Source organism: Musa acuminata, chromosome BXJ2-7 (assembly GCF_036884655.1).
Source record: "Musa acuminata AAA Group cultivar baxijiao chromosome BXJ2-7, Cavendish_Baxijiao_AAA, whole genome shotgun sequence".
Taxonomy (NCBI): domain Eukaryota; kingdom Viridiplantae; phylum Streptophyta; class Magnoliopsida; order Zingiberales; family Musaceae; genus Musa; species Musa acuminata.
In genome coordinates, this window is record NC_088344.1 from 38172192 (window position 1) to 38188817 (window position 16626).

The window sequence follows — 16626 nt, forward strand, 5'->3', positions numbered from 1 at the left end:
TCGACGGGGACAAACATGGGAAAACAAAATCCTGAGGGTCCGATTTAGGACCTACTTGGAGCAACCGGCGCGAAGAGCGGCGCCCGCAGCCTCCTCCTCGTCCGCCTCCTCGATTTCTCCGGCCACTCCTTGGCCTCCGCCGCCACCTTCGTAGAGTCCCCGGCGTTTCGAATACTCCTCTCCTCCGTTGTCCCCGACGACGCGCCTGCGGTGCTCCGGAAGTCCGATAACGGTGGAGGGTGAAGAGTGCCGCACAACCCTGCCGGAACCTTAAGAAGAGATAGGCAGTTTCTGCTCATCGTTTGCTTGAAGGTGATAGAGATGGCATATACGCACCGTGGTATAGCCCGCGAGCTCCGTTTATACTCTCGTGATCCGAAACGCCTACTCTAAAACCCTCAAAACCCCTTCTTTCTTTGGCGGCGCCTCTTCGCCACCGATGGAAGTGGTGATCGCCTCCTCCCCGGTGGACGCCGGCATCGGTTGTTGGGACCTACTGTCGGGCTCCGAGCAGCTCCGGTACCGCTCGTGCTCCTCCGCTCCACATGGCCTCCTCTCCATAGCCGGCCGTTTTCTCGCTTCCTCGCAGCTCCGCGATTCCCCTTCCTCCGCCTCTTCCCCCATTTTCTTCTGGTCCTGGGATAAGGTGAGTCCTAATCCGAACCTTTCTTCCACATCTCCACTTCACGCCCTGTTTCATACTCGTGTTGGATAAACGATCTCATAATTCTCGCTCTATGTTTCAGCCTCAGGTGGAAGTTAGGAGCTTCCCGGCTGAGCCGATTGGACCGCTTGTTTCCAATTCAGAAGGCACTTACATCATGGGAGGAGGACCATCCGGCAGCATCTACCTCTGGGAGGTAATCTTTTGCTTTTCCACTTCTGATTTCTTAGGCAAGATTTGCTTTTTCTGTCGTCTTCTCTTTAAGACACTGGTATGAGAATTTTCCGTCTGCTTGGGACTCAAAATTATGATGCACGACTTTTGGTCTGTGTGTCCAAATCTGTTCTTGATTCTCTCATCCACCTTGTTTAAAGTCAAAGGGGCCGTATTATGCTTTCATTTTGGTTTTGATGTCAAAGTTTGTTTTGTTTTGTTTCCTAATGTTTGTCTTGTTAGCTCCATCTCTTCATAGAAAAACTCATAAGAAAAGCTTAGATTTGTCTTTAAATTTATCAAGGTTGCTAGTGGGAAATTGCTCACAAGGTGGCATGCACATTATCGGTCTGTCACCTGTCTCACTCTCTCCAAGGACGAGTCTTTGCTAATATCAGGGTCTGAGGATGGCTGTATCAGAGTTTGGTCCCTTATGATGTATGTAATTCCTACTTAGTTTTTTTCTCGTCGAAATTGTTCCTTTATGTTGTCTTGTCTAAAATGCTAATATGATTTTTGTAATGTTTGTCAGGATGTTTGATGACATGGCAAAGGCTTCTGCTGGTGTTCTTTATAGATATAGCTTTTCGGAACATGCTTTACGTGTCACTGATGTTGTTACGGGACATGGGTTATGCAACTCCATTATCATCTCATCCTCAGAGGATCGAACATGTAAGGTTCGTTAGTTGTTACACTTTGTACTTCTTTGAAAAGAGTAGTTGGTTATATTAGGAAATTAGTTGTCGATAGGAACAGCACCAGATGCTGAGGGACTTCACTGTTGTGTAACATCAACTGAAAATTTTTGAGGTACACAAATGATGCATCTGAATTTAGAGGTTAATTTCCCTGAATTAGATGTTAGCTTATAATATATCACCACATAACTTACTCTTAGTCTTTGTTTCAAAACAAAGTCTAACTCTGCTCCTCAAGTTGAACATGCTGATGGTAAGAATCTTTCTTTTCAAAATTTATTGTAGTGGCAGTATCTTGGTAGCTTGAACAAAAGTTATTTGCTTTATTCTTTCTTTGTCCTAGCCCAATTTAAATTTTGACCTTATGAATGTAATGATAAAGTAGATTATAGATGCTTATTAGGGTCAAGGTGCTCTCAATGGTATGACCACCTTTTTTGCAGAATGTCAGTTCTATTACTGCAAGCTTAACTTAAATTTACTTATATGTTAAATTGAAAAGATAATTTTAATCTGTTGTTAGAAAATTGACCCTCCTTCCTCCCAATGCTAATTGTCTATGCTCATATTTTAGATTTTGAAGATAACTTCTTTTGACTACTGCATATGTTCCAGATATGGAGCCTATCTGAGGGTTTGTTATTGAGGAGCATTACGTTTCCTTCCATAATTGATGCTATTGTAATGGATCCTGGGGAGCATGTGTTCTATGCTGGTGGCCGAGATGGCAAAATATATATTGCAGCGCTAAATGCTGAATGCAACCGCAATAGCATACACGGGATGTTCATCATTGGTGCCTTATATGATCACAGGTCTCAATATGCTGTTAGTCAGTTTTGATAAGCACTTATATACATGTATATATTTACCAACAATTGTGTTTTGTGTGTTCTGGCAAATTTCTATGAAGAGACTATACTGTACATATCTAATTTGTGTTCTTAGATATATCAGAGGTTTGTTGTATTTGATGCTTTCTATTTCCAAATTGCCTTTATCTTGATGTTTTAGTTTTGAAGTTTTCATGTTAGCTTGTCATTGTTTGTCATTCTGCATTTCCTCAAAAGTCAATTTACCTTTGCTTTTGGGTCTTGGAATTTTACATCTCACCATCTTTTCCTGCCCGTATTGTTTGTTCTGCTGCATCAAGTATAACAGTAGCAGAAGACCTGGGGTTCCAAGAGCCTGTTTACCAAAGGTTTTGCTTATTTTTGATTTTTTTTGCCAAAAGACTTTATTCGCTTAATTTTATAAGAAATATTTAGCTGAAATATTTTTTTGACTTTAACATTTTACCTTAGATAGATACATAACTAAAGTAATTTAGCTTGCAGTTTGACTTGCATGCATGCTTATATGCACTAATATATAGGTGTAACTTCAATGCTTAGTCTAAGCTCTGTGGGTAATCATAATTGTTTCATGTTTTGTTGACCCTTGTTAAGTTTCAATTGGGAAATCGTCATTGTCTTGTTACTGCAAGATGTGTTAGACATATTTGTACTTCAAGTGCACTTTCTGTATCTTGTATATGGATTCAATCACATTTTTGCTTTCTTCTTCAGCATTTTCCTTTTCGTGATTTAATTTAAGCTGTTTTTCTCATCTAGTAAGGCAATAACATGCCTAGCATTTAGCACGGATGGAGTTACTCTAGTGTCTGGGACTGAAGATGGTATTGTCAAAGTTTGGGATACGAAAACCAAGCATGTTACTCGTGTTTTGAAACATGCGAAAGGTACATCAATAACTAGGATTCTAGTATAAAAAATGTTTAAATTACTTCGTATGCCTAATTATGTGATGCTCTTTCCTCTTCCTGTTATGACATGTACATGTAATGGATTCCTATGTTACTATGATTTCTAATTATGTATTTACTTGTACCTTTCACTATCAATAGATGCACAAGTTATGATTAGTGGTGTAAGGAGAGATAGAGGAAGATTAAAAAAATCTTTATTAGAGTCAATTAAAAAAAGATCTGCTGGTTCTTAGTTTAATTAGTGATATATTTTTTTGCAACGGACAAGTGGTGAAGGCGGGATTTGAGCCCGGTAGTTTGTCAAAATCTTTATATGCTAAGTTAGCTAGGACTTTCACAATATGTTGGATGATATTTCAAACCTTTAACCTTAATCAGTGATATTACCTACAATAGAGCAAAATTGTGGATAGAATTCCCTATAGGGTGACCACAAATAGATGGTTTAGCAACTGTGTCCATATTTTTAGTCATACATGCATAAACAAAAAGGATCTATGTTGATGCTTCTGTTCTATAACTTTTCTATTATTAGCTATAAAGATCTCTACAATTGCCTCAAGTTGCTCGTCAATGCAAAGCATGATGTATTGCTTATTTTCATGCTTTATTATCTATATAATTACCCAGTTTTCATAGACTGAATCCTTTTATTTATTCATTATGGATTATTCTCCATTTTTTGAAAACTTGTTTGCAGTTGTTGAAAATTGAAATCTTCATTATCACCATGATACTTCACTTCCCTAACTGCATACAAGTTCATGTTAACATATTCTTAATTGTAATTATGCACTTTGATGCACCTCCCCTTTAATCAGGAAAAAAACAATGCGATACGGTTGTATGTTTGTTGCAGTGACTACTAATTTAGACCTCAACTTTTAGTTTCTTTTCCTAGTGATTAATAGTTAACAAGTAGGAGGCTTAAATTGATGGTTGATTTTTTGTGACAGGTCCTATCAACAATGTTCTTATAGTTAGACAGCCATTACTTCAAAATCCTATATCAGTGAACAGGAAGCATTTGAATTTGTCATTGCCACCCCCACTGAGCAAGTATGTTGATTCTACAGATGCAGAAGTTAAAACTAATGCTATTGTATTGCTTCAGTCTCCTTGCCATGATCCAGAAGAAATTAGATCTTGCAGCTCATATGTGATGGAGAGGCAAATCAAAGAGCTTCAGGTATCTTACTTATCTATGATACCCATTTTCTGCTGAAAGCATTCTGACTTCAAGTAATATGTCTGTATATCTGAACATTAGATGCAGTTTCTTTTATATATACATTGTAACCTTTGGTGCTTTGGTGTTTCCTCTTTGATAGATAAAATTTTAATGAACTTACCAAGAAACCTTTGATATCTGAAGGGGCATGATCTTAATGTCTGTCTTAGCAATGCTTAGTTCAGTCTAAACCATCCAAGTAGGTCTTTTAAACCCAGATTGGACTTATGATTAACACCTTTATGCTATAACCTGTACCCATATTCAGGCAATGAACTAGATATAGTTCGTCGGGTAGGTTATTTTATCATACATTGCACAAAACTATACCAGTCTGGGCACATGCCTGAAAGGAATATGCTAGAATGAATGTATTTGTAGCTGGAGAAACTTTCCATATTGCTTGTTGCTAATGATGAAGTTTTTTATTCTATCACTTTTAATTCATTTTTTATCATCACAAAAGCCTTGATAATTTTTTCTAATTAGTCCAACTTAGCCTATTACTTTGACTATTTGATCCATGAAGAGTCAAAATGCTTCTCACTAACCTCTTACAGATAACTTTACCACGACATCCGTGTCTTGTAAAACCTCTACTTTCTGAAAAGAATGCATATGTGATAAGAAGTGAAGCCTCTTGTTTATGAAATCAAAACTCTTCCTACATGCTTGATTGCTTGGGCTCAAAATTTGTGTAATGCCCCACACAATTGTTAGTGAACAAAAAGAGTAGCTGTTTGAAGAAGGTGCCATGTCCTTCCCTGTTTGATAATTCTGGAATGCTGGTATCCATATCTGGGAAGGAGGTTCAGTGCCAAGAGAGCAATAGTCTTTAAAGAAGAATTTATGGCCTTTTATCTCTACTTGAATGGTTCAATTTTATGGTCTTTAGCTCATGATATACTCTGGCATTCTTCAAGGACATTGTCTGTTTTCATATGAACTTGGCCTCTCCAAATGATCAAGAAACAAGCACACCGCTGAGTGCTGATGATGACATTTCTGTTTCTTTCTTTGTTCTCCCCTTCAGAAACAGAACACTTCAGGTGCGGCTGAAATGGAGATGGAAAGACTTAGGCTGGAATGTAAAAGGAAAACACAACTGGTTCAGCAGTGGAAGAAGTTGTATCAGGACATGCAGTCTCTGTGTGTAAATGAGCTGATGGATGGAACCCAGGTGAGCGACAGCTAAATAAAAGCAGCAGCATAAGAACAGCTTTAGTGTAATCATGAAAGCCATCTGTTACTATGGCTTAGCTTTTGTTGTTATTTATGGTTTTTAGTAGCCCAAATTTTGCTTGGTAATTCTTGCTACACAAGCGATTCACCTTTATTATGATAGGTGGTTGGATGTCTTAATAGCTTCAAATTTTGGGTAAGCAACTTTATGAGTTTAGTCTAACAGACTTCGTTTCATTTTCAGAAAAAAGGCTTGATGAAAGTATTTTTTTTGAATTCACAGTTCATCGTGTTTCAGCAACTGCAGATATCTCTGTCAAGGTTCGTCGTACCGTATCGTACCGGCGTTTCGACCCGGGCTCGGTACCGGTACGGTATACCGTTTGATATACCCAGGTGTACCGAGCATTGTACACTGTTACATTGTCACTGTATACTGCTACAGTGTACTGTACACTGCTACAGTGTTACTGTACGGTACGGATGATTCACGTACTGCTAGTTTGTCGGACCGGTATGTACCGCCCCGTACCGGATGGTACAGTCGGTACGGCAAACCTTGATCTCTGTTACTCTTACCTCTCCCCACTGTTCGGTGCCATGGCATGGGATAAGGATTGGTGGGGTTGGAGATTGAGAGCCATGCATGAGGTCTTGGATTCATTAGATCATTTACGGGGCGGTTAAAGGTCTAAGCTTTGAATTGGACACGTTGGCAGAGGAAAGATATATTTAATCTTGTTCACACCGTTATCTCTTTTTTTTTTTCCATGCAAAAACTTCCAAGAAATTGTGGGTTCCAAAATAAAGTTGGGTAGGTAAAAGTATTTATCACCATATGCTACTGGAATTCTTAAAATGTCAGAAATAAGATGAGATTTCAACGTTTACAAACTATTCTTGCAAAATTAGAAATAAATTTTAGTATACGGTATATGTCCTTCTAAATATTAAGAACAGAGATGCTATGGTTACCCAATGCTAATTATGATCAATTTAAGTCAAATATATATATATATATATATATATATATATATATATATACCGTTATCAAAGGCACAACCCATCTGCCCAACCGTTTGGATGCACAAGTTCGTGAGTACGCCATGAAGAATAGTGGAATGTTCGAAGAGGTTGGTGCTATCCCAGTGTGCTTTTTTTATTTTTTATTTTGACCCATTTCAACTGTAAGGAGCTTTGTAGCATGACGCAGCAAGAACCGAAGAATACAACTCTACCAAGTGACCCTTTAGGCTAAATATCGAGTTAGTTATGAGTCATACCTATCAGAACTCTTTCTGGCTCAGTGCATTAATATGTCCATAATAATTCACTTGACTCATCGACTATAGATGTACTAGACCACTACGCCGTAGTCCCCAGATGATACAGAGGAATCCAATCCATTAGACTTGTCTGTCCTCGGTTACAGTATATCTATAGTCCCTTATCCATATAATATCACAAAGATCCAATCCATTAGACTTTGTCCTCGGTTACCGTATATCTATAGTCCCTTATTCATATAATATCACAAAGATCATATATAAGTTATTAATAATAGTAGTTAGAGAAAACATGAAAAAAGAGTAATAAAAATTTAAAAAATATTCTTAATGTTTAAAAAAATAAAAAATAAAGATTTAAGCCGAGATGAGTTTGATAATCAAAGTTTGCTGTGATTACAAATAAAGTTGTCACACCACCTATCCTTACAAATAAGTAAGAAGAAAATACCTGCTATTCCCATTTTCAATATTATCTATATAATCAGTATCAAGAAACCAGTTTACACTTACATAATCACTATTAATAAATCAAATGAAACAAGGACCTCTTTATCATAAAAAAAAATATCAAATTATTGATATTTTTTTAAAAATCTCCCTAATACATTGATTATATATATGATATCTGGGTTTAAAAATCTCGCTAATAAATTGATCCAGCTAACTATATATTGATTATGCTACATTGATATTTTATAAAAATCTCCCTAATACATTGAATTTTCGTTGGGTTCTCTAAATATCTACTGAACAAGCTAACTATATATATGATATCTGGTTTATTTGTAATCAAATACATACTGTACACAATTGCCGGCATTTTTTCTCATTGCAGGCATGTTGAGCGCTTATATGTTTACTTTTATCCATTTTTAATATTTAAAAAATCTCCCTAATATATATATTTTTGAAATAAAAATTAGCATCTTGTTGGTCAGTCTTAATGCCACGTTTCACTAAAACCAAGTCAGTCCTTTTAAATTATTTATTTATAAAGGATTAAAACTCATGAATCATATCAATATCATTACCGATATAAGTTACATTATTCATATACAAACAAACAATTAAAATTCTCTATGTTTTTTCATTTTTGCAAAGAAAGTTTGCTAAAAAAGACATCTTTCAAATCCATGCACCTCAAAATATGTATCTATATAATTATATTAGATCCTAAATCATAAAATTTAGTATGTTAACATTATTTTCAAATACTTTTATCATAAAATCTAGGAAGTTATTTAACATAAGCTACTTCTTGTAACTCACAATGTAAAAGAAATCTGGTTAACTATTTAACTAATAAGCTAACCAATGATTTTAAGCTATAAGAGAAATTAATAACATATCATTGTTTCTCGTTACAATTTGATGCAAACACCTCATGAAAATCTCTCTTCTTCTATTTGTATACTTTCTAAAACTAGTCTAGATTTGGATTTTATGCTTTAATTTCATTATGCGGATCCGCTTTGCGTTTAGAGTAAATTGGTCGACTACCAACTTCACTTCTTTTTAATAGATTTTCTTTTCATTACTTTATGATCATTTCGTGAGGGGATTCGATAATCCTTTTGTAAGGAAATCTAGGGGCGATATCACATGCACAACGGAAGAACAAAAAATAAAAAACATCAAATTTCCTAAAAAAACGTTCATCGTTATGCGAAGATTTGTCTGATTGAGGCTTTTGCATGCTGTCTTTTGATATGCTAGCTGTTGGACGCAGTGTAATACTGTGCCACCGTGTTGTACATGTGGAAAGTTTTTTTGCTATATCATGAGACATGCACAATATCAAATTAAATTTTTGAATCAACGTAATTTTTACGAAAGTACTTATTCACCCCTCCTCTTAGTACCAATTTTGATCCAAACAGAGATATTAAAAAAATAATTATTAACTTATATTACTATTATAGTGCTAACTATAATAGACAACCTTCCAAATTTCTCTATCAATCGAGCAAATTATCAAAGAGAATAAATTTTATAAGAGATAAAAACTATTATTATAAAGATAAAAAAAATCAAAGGGATCATCGAGGTCAAGCTTAATATGTCTCTAACAGTTTTCTTTTGAGTGTTGTGACAACACTAGGTATAGAGTTTTCTATTTTAGAATCGTGGACATGATATATAATGATATTTTCAATGCTAATGGTGAATACTAGCAATTTTAGTATCGTTGATAGCTATGGAACGAGACTTCAATGAGGACGAATCCTAGATGAAAGTAGATTGAGCATGACCCTCAAATTAGTTGAATCTTAAGCTATGTATTGATGATAAAACAAAGATGACAAAATAGAACTTTGAGATCAGAGGATAACAATCTCCTATTTAATATATCAATTGAAGGAATGATCGGAACATCTAACATTAGAAAGGATTAAATATTTATAATTTTCACATAATTTTATATCAAATATTTTATTATATCATTATATATTTAAACTCATCATAGTTATACATCCTCTGTCTTCAAAAATTAAAAACAATTAAAACAATTAATATTATATTTTTTTAAAAATAAAATGATAAAAAATTATCAGTTCAAACTAGAATGGAAACCGATCAAACCGAAACCAACTGTTGCCGATTCAATTTTGATTCCAATTTTTGAAATGGATGATTCTAAAATGGTGACTAAGTAACTCTAGGGTGATGAAAGTCACTCTCTTCAAAATTTGAGACTTATATTTAAATAATCAAATCTTATTTTTGCTGGTTTAGTTTGTGACTGGAAGGAGAAAGTATAAGTAACAGTAGAAAGAGATTTGAATGTTTAAATTTGACTACAAATGTTTTCTTACACAGAGCATAAATAGTTCGGATATTATATGGCTTTTGTTATTAGTGTGATTGTTTGCACTTGTTGGCTTTATTGGTAAATTCTCACTGATTTAGATTATGGCTTTATTGAGAAAGTTGTTTACTACAGCTGAAGCCATTGATGTCACCGGGCGACCGATAAGTGGGCCGGGCGAGCGAGTTCAACCCGGTGCAGCCCAGGCGCCCGCGTGATTCAGGTTGTGTCGAGCCCGAGTCAAGTCAATTTGGATCTCTGGTTCGATCGAACCATATGTGAACGGCATCTCTCTCTTACTAACGTAGAGACTTCCTCTCCGTCGGCGAACGGTGACAGCGCCCGGTATCTCTCTCTTACTCCTCCCCCACCTCCCGTTCCTCATTCGCCGTCGCACAATCCGTTCCCCTCTCTCTTCCCCCGTTCATCGCAGCCCACGGCCGCCCCCGCCTCGTCGCTGCCCCCTTTCCCCAATCCCTCCTTCCTCTTCCCCTTTCGCGACAGCTCTCCCGCTTCCCGCTTCCCCGACACCGCCCCCCGACTCCATATGTAGCTGACGCTACATATAATTTTTTTAGTGTAGTTGAAGTTATTTACATGAGGAATCTTTCTCATAAATTAAGTTCCTTTATCAGCATAGAACCAAATAAACTAGTAGCATTTCTTGATTGAGGCAGTTTTCTTATCTCTTTATTCATTTTTCAGAAAATTTATTGCCTTTCTCTGGTCTTCCAGCTATGTTGTGTTTTTTTGTCAAGTTGCTCATCATCATCAACAATGCCTTTTTTAGCATGTTGAACCTCACAAATTACTGTTGTTAATTAATTAAACAGTGTCTTTTCTACTTACCAGTCTTGCTAGACTTTTAACTAGATCATCTCTTTACATTCTTGATGAAATGGATCAATTACTTTGGAAGTGCTCATTTGAAATGTTTCAGATTTTCGTTATAGGACATTAGTGAAACTGATGTTAGAGAAAACATTATGCATCTTCCTGTTATTCTGAATTCTGTAGTACCATTTGCAAGTCATTGATGTTCAACCTACAAGTATAAACATGAGTATCGTCTGTATAAGATCAACATGGTAAATGCCTTTGCCACTCTTATGCAGCATATTTGATGAAGATACATTTGATATGGTTTTTAAATTGCTACAGGGATATAGGATGCTTGGTAGTGTCTAAACGCACCAACTACAATAGAAAAATAAGTGGAAGATTGTGTTTGTGCGCTGGTGTTATATGATGCCATTATTTCAGTGGTGGAGATTTGCTTGGATGTGAGCATGATAATAAGTAACTAATCATAGGTACTCTTTATCAACTCTCAAACACCATTTAGAGACTTATCTCTGAAAGAAATGGCTGATTGGAGCTGAATGCATGTGGATTAACATGAGTGGTAAAGGAATGTTGTCTGAGACAGATGATTAGTTGAAAGTTTTCAACATCCTTGATTTGAGGTAGAAGAGGAATTTGGACTTGGAGAGGGCAGAAATAAGATTACTTTTCTTGTATTTTTCTGCAAACGGTACTGGATACTGCCTCAAAAGACTAATGTTTTCGGTGCAGAAGAGGCTCTTGTGCCTTCTCTCTTGTAACAAGTCCAACATCCATCTTTCCTCCTATCAACTCTGCAGTCTGTTTAGCTTTTCCACTGTCAAAGAGCACAGTTCAAATCATAGATCCAACTTTACGTTGGTCGACCCTCTTGAGTCATGTGAACTTTCCTCAAAAGAGGCTGCAAAAAGGGCCAAGGATAGCATCTGTGAAAAAGAACTTTCAAGTTCAAGTCTTTCCATTGAGTTCTTTAAGCAGATCGGTTGGAGTGATGCACAAGTCATGAAGCTTATGCAGAGGGAACCCAAGTTTCTACGTGCTAACGTAGAGACTGTCCTGAAGCCCAGGATGAGATCTTTGCAGGATATGGGATTTTCTGACACTGAAATAGTTCAGCTGGTTTCATCATGTCCGGGTCTGCTCTGTTTTCGTGATATCCAACCAAGGATCAACTTCTGGAGGTCACTACTTGGTTCTAATTAGAGGTTAATTAAAGCCTGTAGGAGGACCATGTTTCTCCATACTTCTAGCTTGGCTCGAAAGATTGAGCCCAATATATCTCTCTTGATGGAATGTGGCATCAGTGAGCAATGCATCACGCAGATGGTGGTGGCAGTACCGAGTTTATTTTGTCGAACGAACAAATGTATCTACGAATCTATCAAACATGTTGAGGAGTTGGGTGTGTCACACGACTGTAAATTGTTCCCTCGTGCACTTTAACAGTCATGACCGTGAGCAGGTCCAGGTTTCATGCTACTTTTGCAACCCTGATGAGCTTTGGGTGGTCCGAACCAGACAGCATTGCTGTATTCAGGAGGCATCCAGTCATTTGGAAATACTCAAAGAAGAACTTATCTGACAAGATGACATTCCTGATGAAGGAAGCTGGTTGTGAGCTGACATATATCATTGGTCATCCCGTGCTTCTTACAATAAGCTTGGAGAAGAGGTTGAGACCTCGATATGAAGTTATGAATTTTCTTGATCAGAATAAATTGCTGGATAAAGGGCGTAACCTGCTATCTGTCATGCAGCTATCTGAAGAGAAGTTCAGAAACAAATTCCTTTTCCTGCTAGGCAAGGAGAAATTTATTGCTCAATATGATTCCTATGTTGTTGCTGTGCAGGGAAAGCACCATGTTGTTGCGGTAAACTAGGACTGCAAGTACTTCCTTAAGACAAAGTGTCAACCTATTGCATGCTGACTGCAAATTAATCACTTTATATTTGTGACAATTTAAATTCTGCAAGAGTTTCTTGGAGTATAACTTCCATGTTGATTTGGTGATTGTTCTTCTATTTATTTTTTCTACAACAAAAGGTACTGATTCTTTTATGCTGATGTCTCAGGAATTGGTGTGGGGGAAAGTCAATTCTTGAGAAAGGTAACGAAAATATCAAGCTTTTGTGTTCTGTTTCTACCATATTTAGCTAATTCTGCCGGTCGATCGATCGGTGTCAACTTTGTCTCGGTCTATGTTAATTGTTGTGAAAGCATATTGGTAACTGTGCTATCATTTAGATGATTGTCATCTAATTTATTAAGGACACCTTTGGAAGGCGGACATCTCATAGGTAACAAAAAGATGTGGATATGATTATAACATATTTGTTCTAGTCATATCCAGACTCACACATAAAAAAATAAAGACAAATATATCCATTTTAATTGTTTAATTTAACTATTATCGCTCATGTTTTTTTCACTCTCGGTCATTTGTGTGTATGTTTGAATTCATCTGAACGAGTGTATGTTTGAAATCATCTAAAACGAAATTGAGTACCCGCATCATCATAGGTCCAGAATGATTATTGAATTTGAGCTACATTGAGTGCATATTTAATTTTTGATAATAACAGTTGAGTTATATTAAGAGAACAATTACCAGGTAGATAATAAAATGAACACAACTATGGCATATATTATTTTTTTAGTAATATCTTTAGTTGATAAAAATTTAATTTAATGAAAGATCGTAAGGGAAAGATTTAGAATAGTAGACAAAGAAGATTGTTGAATGGTTGTGGAGCGTCTACTGATTATAAGCTGACAATGATATTCAAGTGTGTAAAATTCTTTTTTGAAGTTCTGAAAAGATATCTATTTCTTATTTAAAAAAATATATTAACATTGATTACTAATTCTTAGTTTGTCAATATGATAGTATCTGTAATTTTTGCTTATTACAACTTGGTTTGTGTTTCGAATTTTTATTTTTTTATGTAATTATTATTTTGGTGTCTTCAAAATAAGATATAGTATCATTATTTTTTTTAGTTATATGTTTAGTTGCTAAAATTTTAATTTAATGAAAGATTCTAAAATGAAAGATTCCCATAGGTTGACAAACAAAATTGTTGGATGGTTGTGAGACAAATGTTGATTATAAATCGGTAATAATATTGAAGAGTGTAAAATTCTTTTCAAAAGTTTTGAAAAGATAAAAACGATATCTTTGTATGATTTTAGACAACAAAATGAAAATAATTGGAGCTCACATTTTTCTACATTAGTTTTTGAATCAAATTAGTTCCAGAAATTTGTTGCTTATGTCCTCATCTATTTTTCAACAAGTTCCCTATTATGCATTAATAATTCGACAAGTCCTTTTCATAAGTCACTAACGGTCACTTTTTCCTCTCTACATGATAGACAGGGGTATGATTTGTTTGTTTCATGATATAATTATTTTATTTTAAAATTTAAAAAAAATAAATAGTTAATACAATATTTTACCCTTAGAGAATCTCGAGTTCATCAAAGAAACCTTTTTTTTAGGCCCTTTTAGCATGAAACTTCCAACTATGAAGGTTTGTGGAAACCACAAGCAACAAGCTTTAGTACTTTTAAAAAATAATTATCTTATTAAATTATTTGTTGAGTACTCTGTACTTACGTGTTTGATCATGTGAAGGACCTCTTAAGTTGCAGCATCATCAACTGCTTCTGTCATTTCTTCTTTCTTGTTAAGACTCGATAAAAATTATCTACTTTTCTGTAAGATTGACAAAGTTATCATCTTAGTAATAAACTTGAAAGTGGTTATGAAAGACTACTTTTATTGGGATGCATCAGTAAGTTCTCTATCCTTTTCTACCAGAGTTTGCATTACCTGGTATACATATAAAGTCACAAATTTCTTTTACATTTCAGTCTCTCTACAGGACATATGATGCATAACAACAACAGTTATACATAATGCAAATAACAAATATCATAGTAATTCTAATGTCAGGTCTCTCATTATTCCTTTCATGTAGTTTTGTCAAAAGTTTCATATAATTTAGTTTATCCTGCTTCGAATTTACTATTTCATATTGGCTTAATTGTGAAATCATTATTGACTTAATTTTTGAAACAAGCATATCCCATTTGGCAGATGTACAACATCCTCATAACTCGCCTAACAGCACAAGGGTTAATCGCCTTGGTGACTACTTCTAATGCCTTCGTACCCTTAGCTTCCAATAGGCGACTCGTCCTCCCTCATGAACCAGTTAAGAAATCTTTGGAGGAGGCACCATGGAAACTTGATGTTCATTTGTGACAAAGTTATCATCTTAGTAACAAACTTGAAAGTGGTTATGAAAGACTACTTTTATTGGGATGCATCAGTAAGTTCTCTATCCTTTTCTACCAGAGTTTGCATTACCTGGTATACATATAAAGTCACAAATTTCTTTTACATTTCAGTCTCTCTACAGGACATATGATGCATAACAACAACAGTTATACATAATGCAAATAACAAATATCATAGTAATTCTAATGTCAGGTCTCTCATTATTCCTTTCATGTAGTTTTGTCAAAAGTTTCATATAATTTAGTTTATCCTGCTTCGAATTTACTATTTCATATTGGCTTAATTGTGAAATCATTATTGACTTAATTTTTGAAACAAGCATATCCCATTCGGCAGACCTTGCAGCAAATGTACAACATCCTCATAACTCGCCAAACAGCACAATGGTTAATTGCCTTGGGTGACTACTTCTAATGCCTTCGGACCCTTAGCTTCCAACAGGTGACTCGTCCTCCCTCATGAACCAGCTAAGAAATCTTTGGAGGAGGCACCATGGAAATTTGATGTTCATTTGTGACCAAGTCAGCTGGCAACGATGGTTATCGACATCCATCCGAAGTAATTTTTTGAATAGATTAACCATTGGTCAAATTCTAAAAGGTTAGCTATAGTTGAAGATGATACGTGCATATCTATTTGTTGAAGCTCCATAACTAATAATAAATGGCGACTAAGTCTTAAATATAATTTATATTTAAATCATCAAATCTTATATTTGCTGGTTTAGTTTGTGAATGGAAGGATAATGAACTAGTAAAAGTAGGACTGCTGGTTTAGTTTGTTGAAGCCGTTCCCTGCAAGTTTTAATTAAAGCTTATCTCAACAGTATGTTCTTAATACATGCAGTACCAAGAGGTCCTTTATTTGAATGTTGACTACATATGTTTTCTTACACAGTGCATAAATAGTTCGGATATTATGGCTTTTGATATTATTCTTATTGTTTACACTTGTTGGATTTATTGGCAAATTCTCACTGATTTAGATTAATAGCTGAAGCAATTGAAGTCACCGAGCGCCCGATAAGTGGGCCGCGGGTGCTAGTTCAAACGGGTGCGGCCCAAGCGCCCGTCTGATTAAGTCTGGGTCTAGCCCAAGACAAGTCAATTTGGATCTCTGGTTCGATTGAACCAGATGAGAAGGCATCCTCAAATTCGCACGCGTGCCCTAATTGCAGCGGTGAAACGATCTCCTTCTCTACAGCGACCGCGACTGCGGCGTTTTCCTTTGCGAAAGGCGGCAGCAACGGTGGCATCTTCCTCCGTCGAGCTCTTATCGCTGCGGCTTTTTCCTCGGCGAACGATGGATGCTGCGGTTTCCTCTCCGTCGGCGAACGGTGACAGCGCTCGGTATCTCTCTCTTACACATCCGCCTCCTCCTCTTCCTCCTTCGCCGTCGCACAATCCCTTCCCCTCCCTCCTCTACACCCCTCTTCGCCCTCTCTATACATCTTCCCCTCCCCTTTCCTACTCCCCTTTCCTACCTCACGGCTCAATTCCTATGATATAAAAGATCGTGCTGACCGAGTCAGAACTCTGTGTCTCTGGAAGCCTCGGCTCGGCGGAACCCTTCCGCTCGCTCGCTTTGAAGATTGCGCCTTTATCGCGCAATCCTCGGCA

At 36.3% G+C, this 16626-nt stretch overlaps 1 protein-coding gene and 1 long non-coding RNA gene across 2 annotated transcripts; both read left to right on the forward strand.

The window, feature by feature from the left end:
- On the forward strand, positions 1-5949 carry LOC135618004 (protein ROOT INITIATION DEFECTIVE 3-like). Its single transcript, XM_065118908.1, has 8 exons — positions 1-646; positions 747-860; positions 1182-1315; positions 1410-1557; positions 2194-2393; positions 3192-3319; positions 4303-4535; positions 5611-5949. Exons 1-8 carry the CDS (start codon positions 440-442, stop codon positions 5770-5772), a joined length of 1326 nt encoding a protein of 441 aa, XP_064974980.1. The 5' UTR covers positions 1-439; the 3' UTR covers positions 5773-5949.
- A 4225-nt stretch (positions 5950-10174) lies between these two features.
- LOC135618006 (uncharacterized) lies at positions 10175-16006 on the forward strand. The gene is made up of 3 exons (XR_010488910.1): positions 10175-12808; positions 14804-15038; positions 15344-16006. It is a non-coding gene; the product is annotated as an uncharacterized LOC135618006 (long non-coding RNA).
- Positions 16007-16626: the final 620 nt, after the last annotated feature.

What these genes read in the sequence shown, in the direction of transcription:
- LOC135618004 (XM_065118908.1), top strand. Translation starts at nt 440, where the DNA reads ATGGAAGTGGTGATCGCCTCCTCCCCGGTGGACGCCGGCATCGGTTGT. An exon ending in AGAGTTTGGTCCCTTATGAT is followed by an intron (nt 1,316 to 1,409) that starts GTATGTAATTCC and finishes AATGTTTGTCAG; the next exon opens with GATGTTTGATGACATGGCAA. An exon ending in TGTTTTGAAACATGCGAAAG is followed by an intron (nt 3,320 to 4,302) that starts GTACATCAATAA and finishes TTTTTGTGACAG; the next exon opens with GTCCTATCAACAATGTTCTT.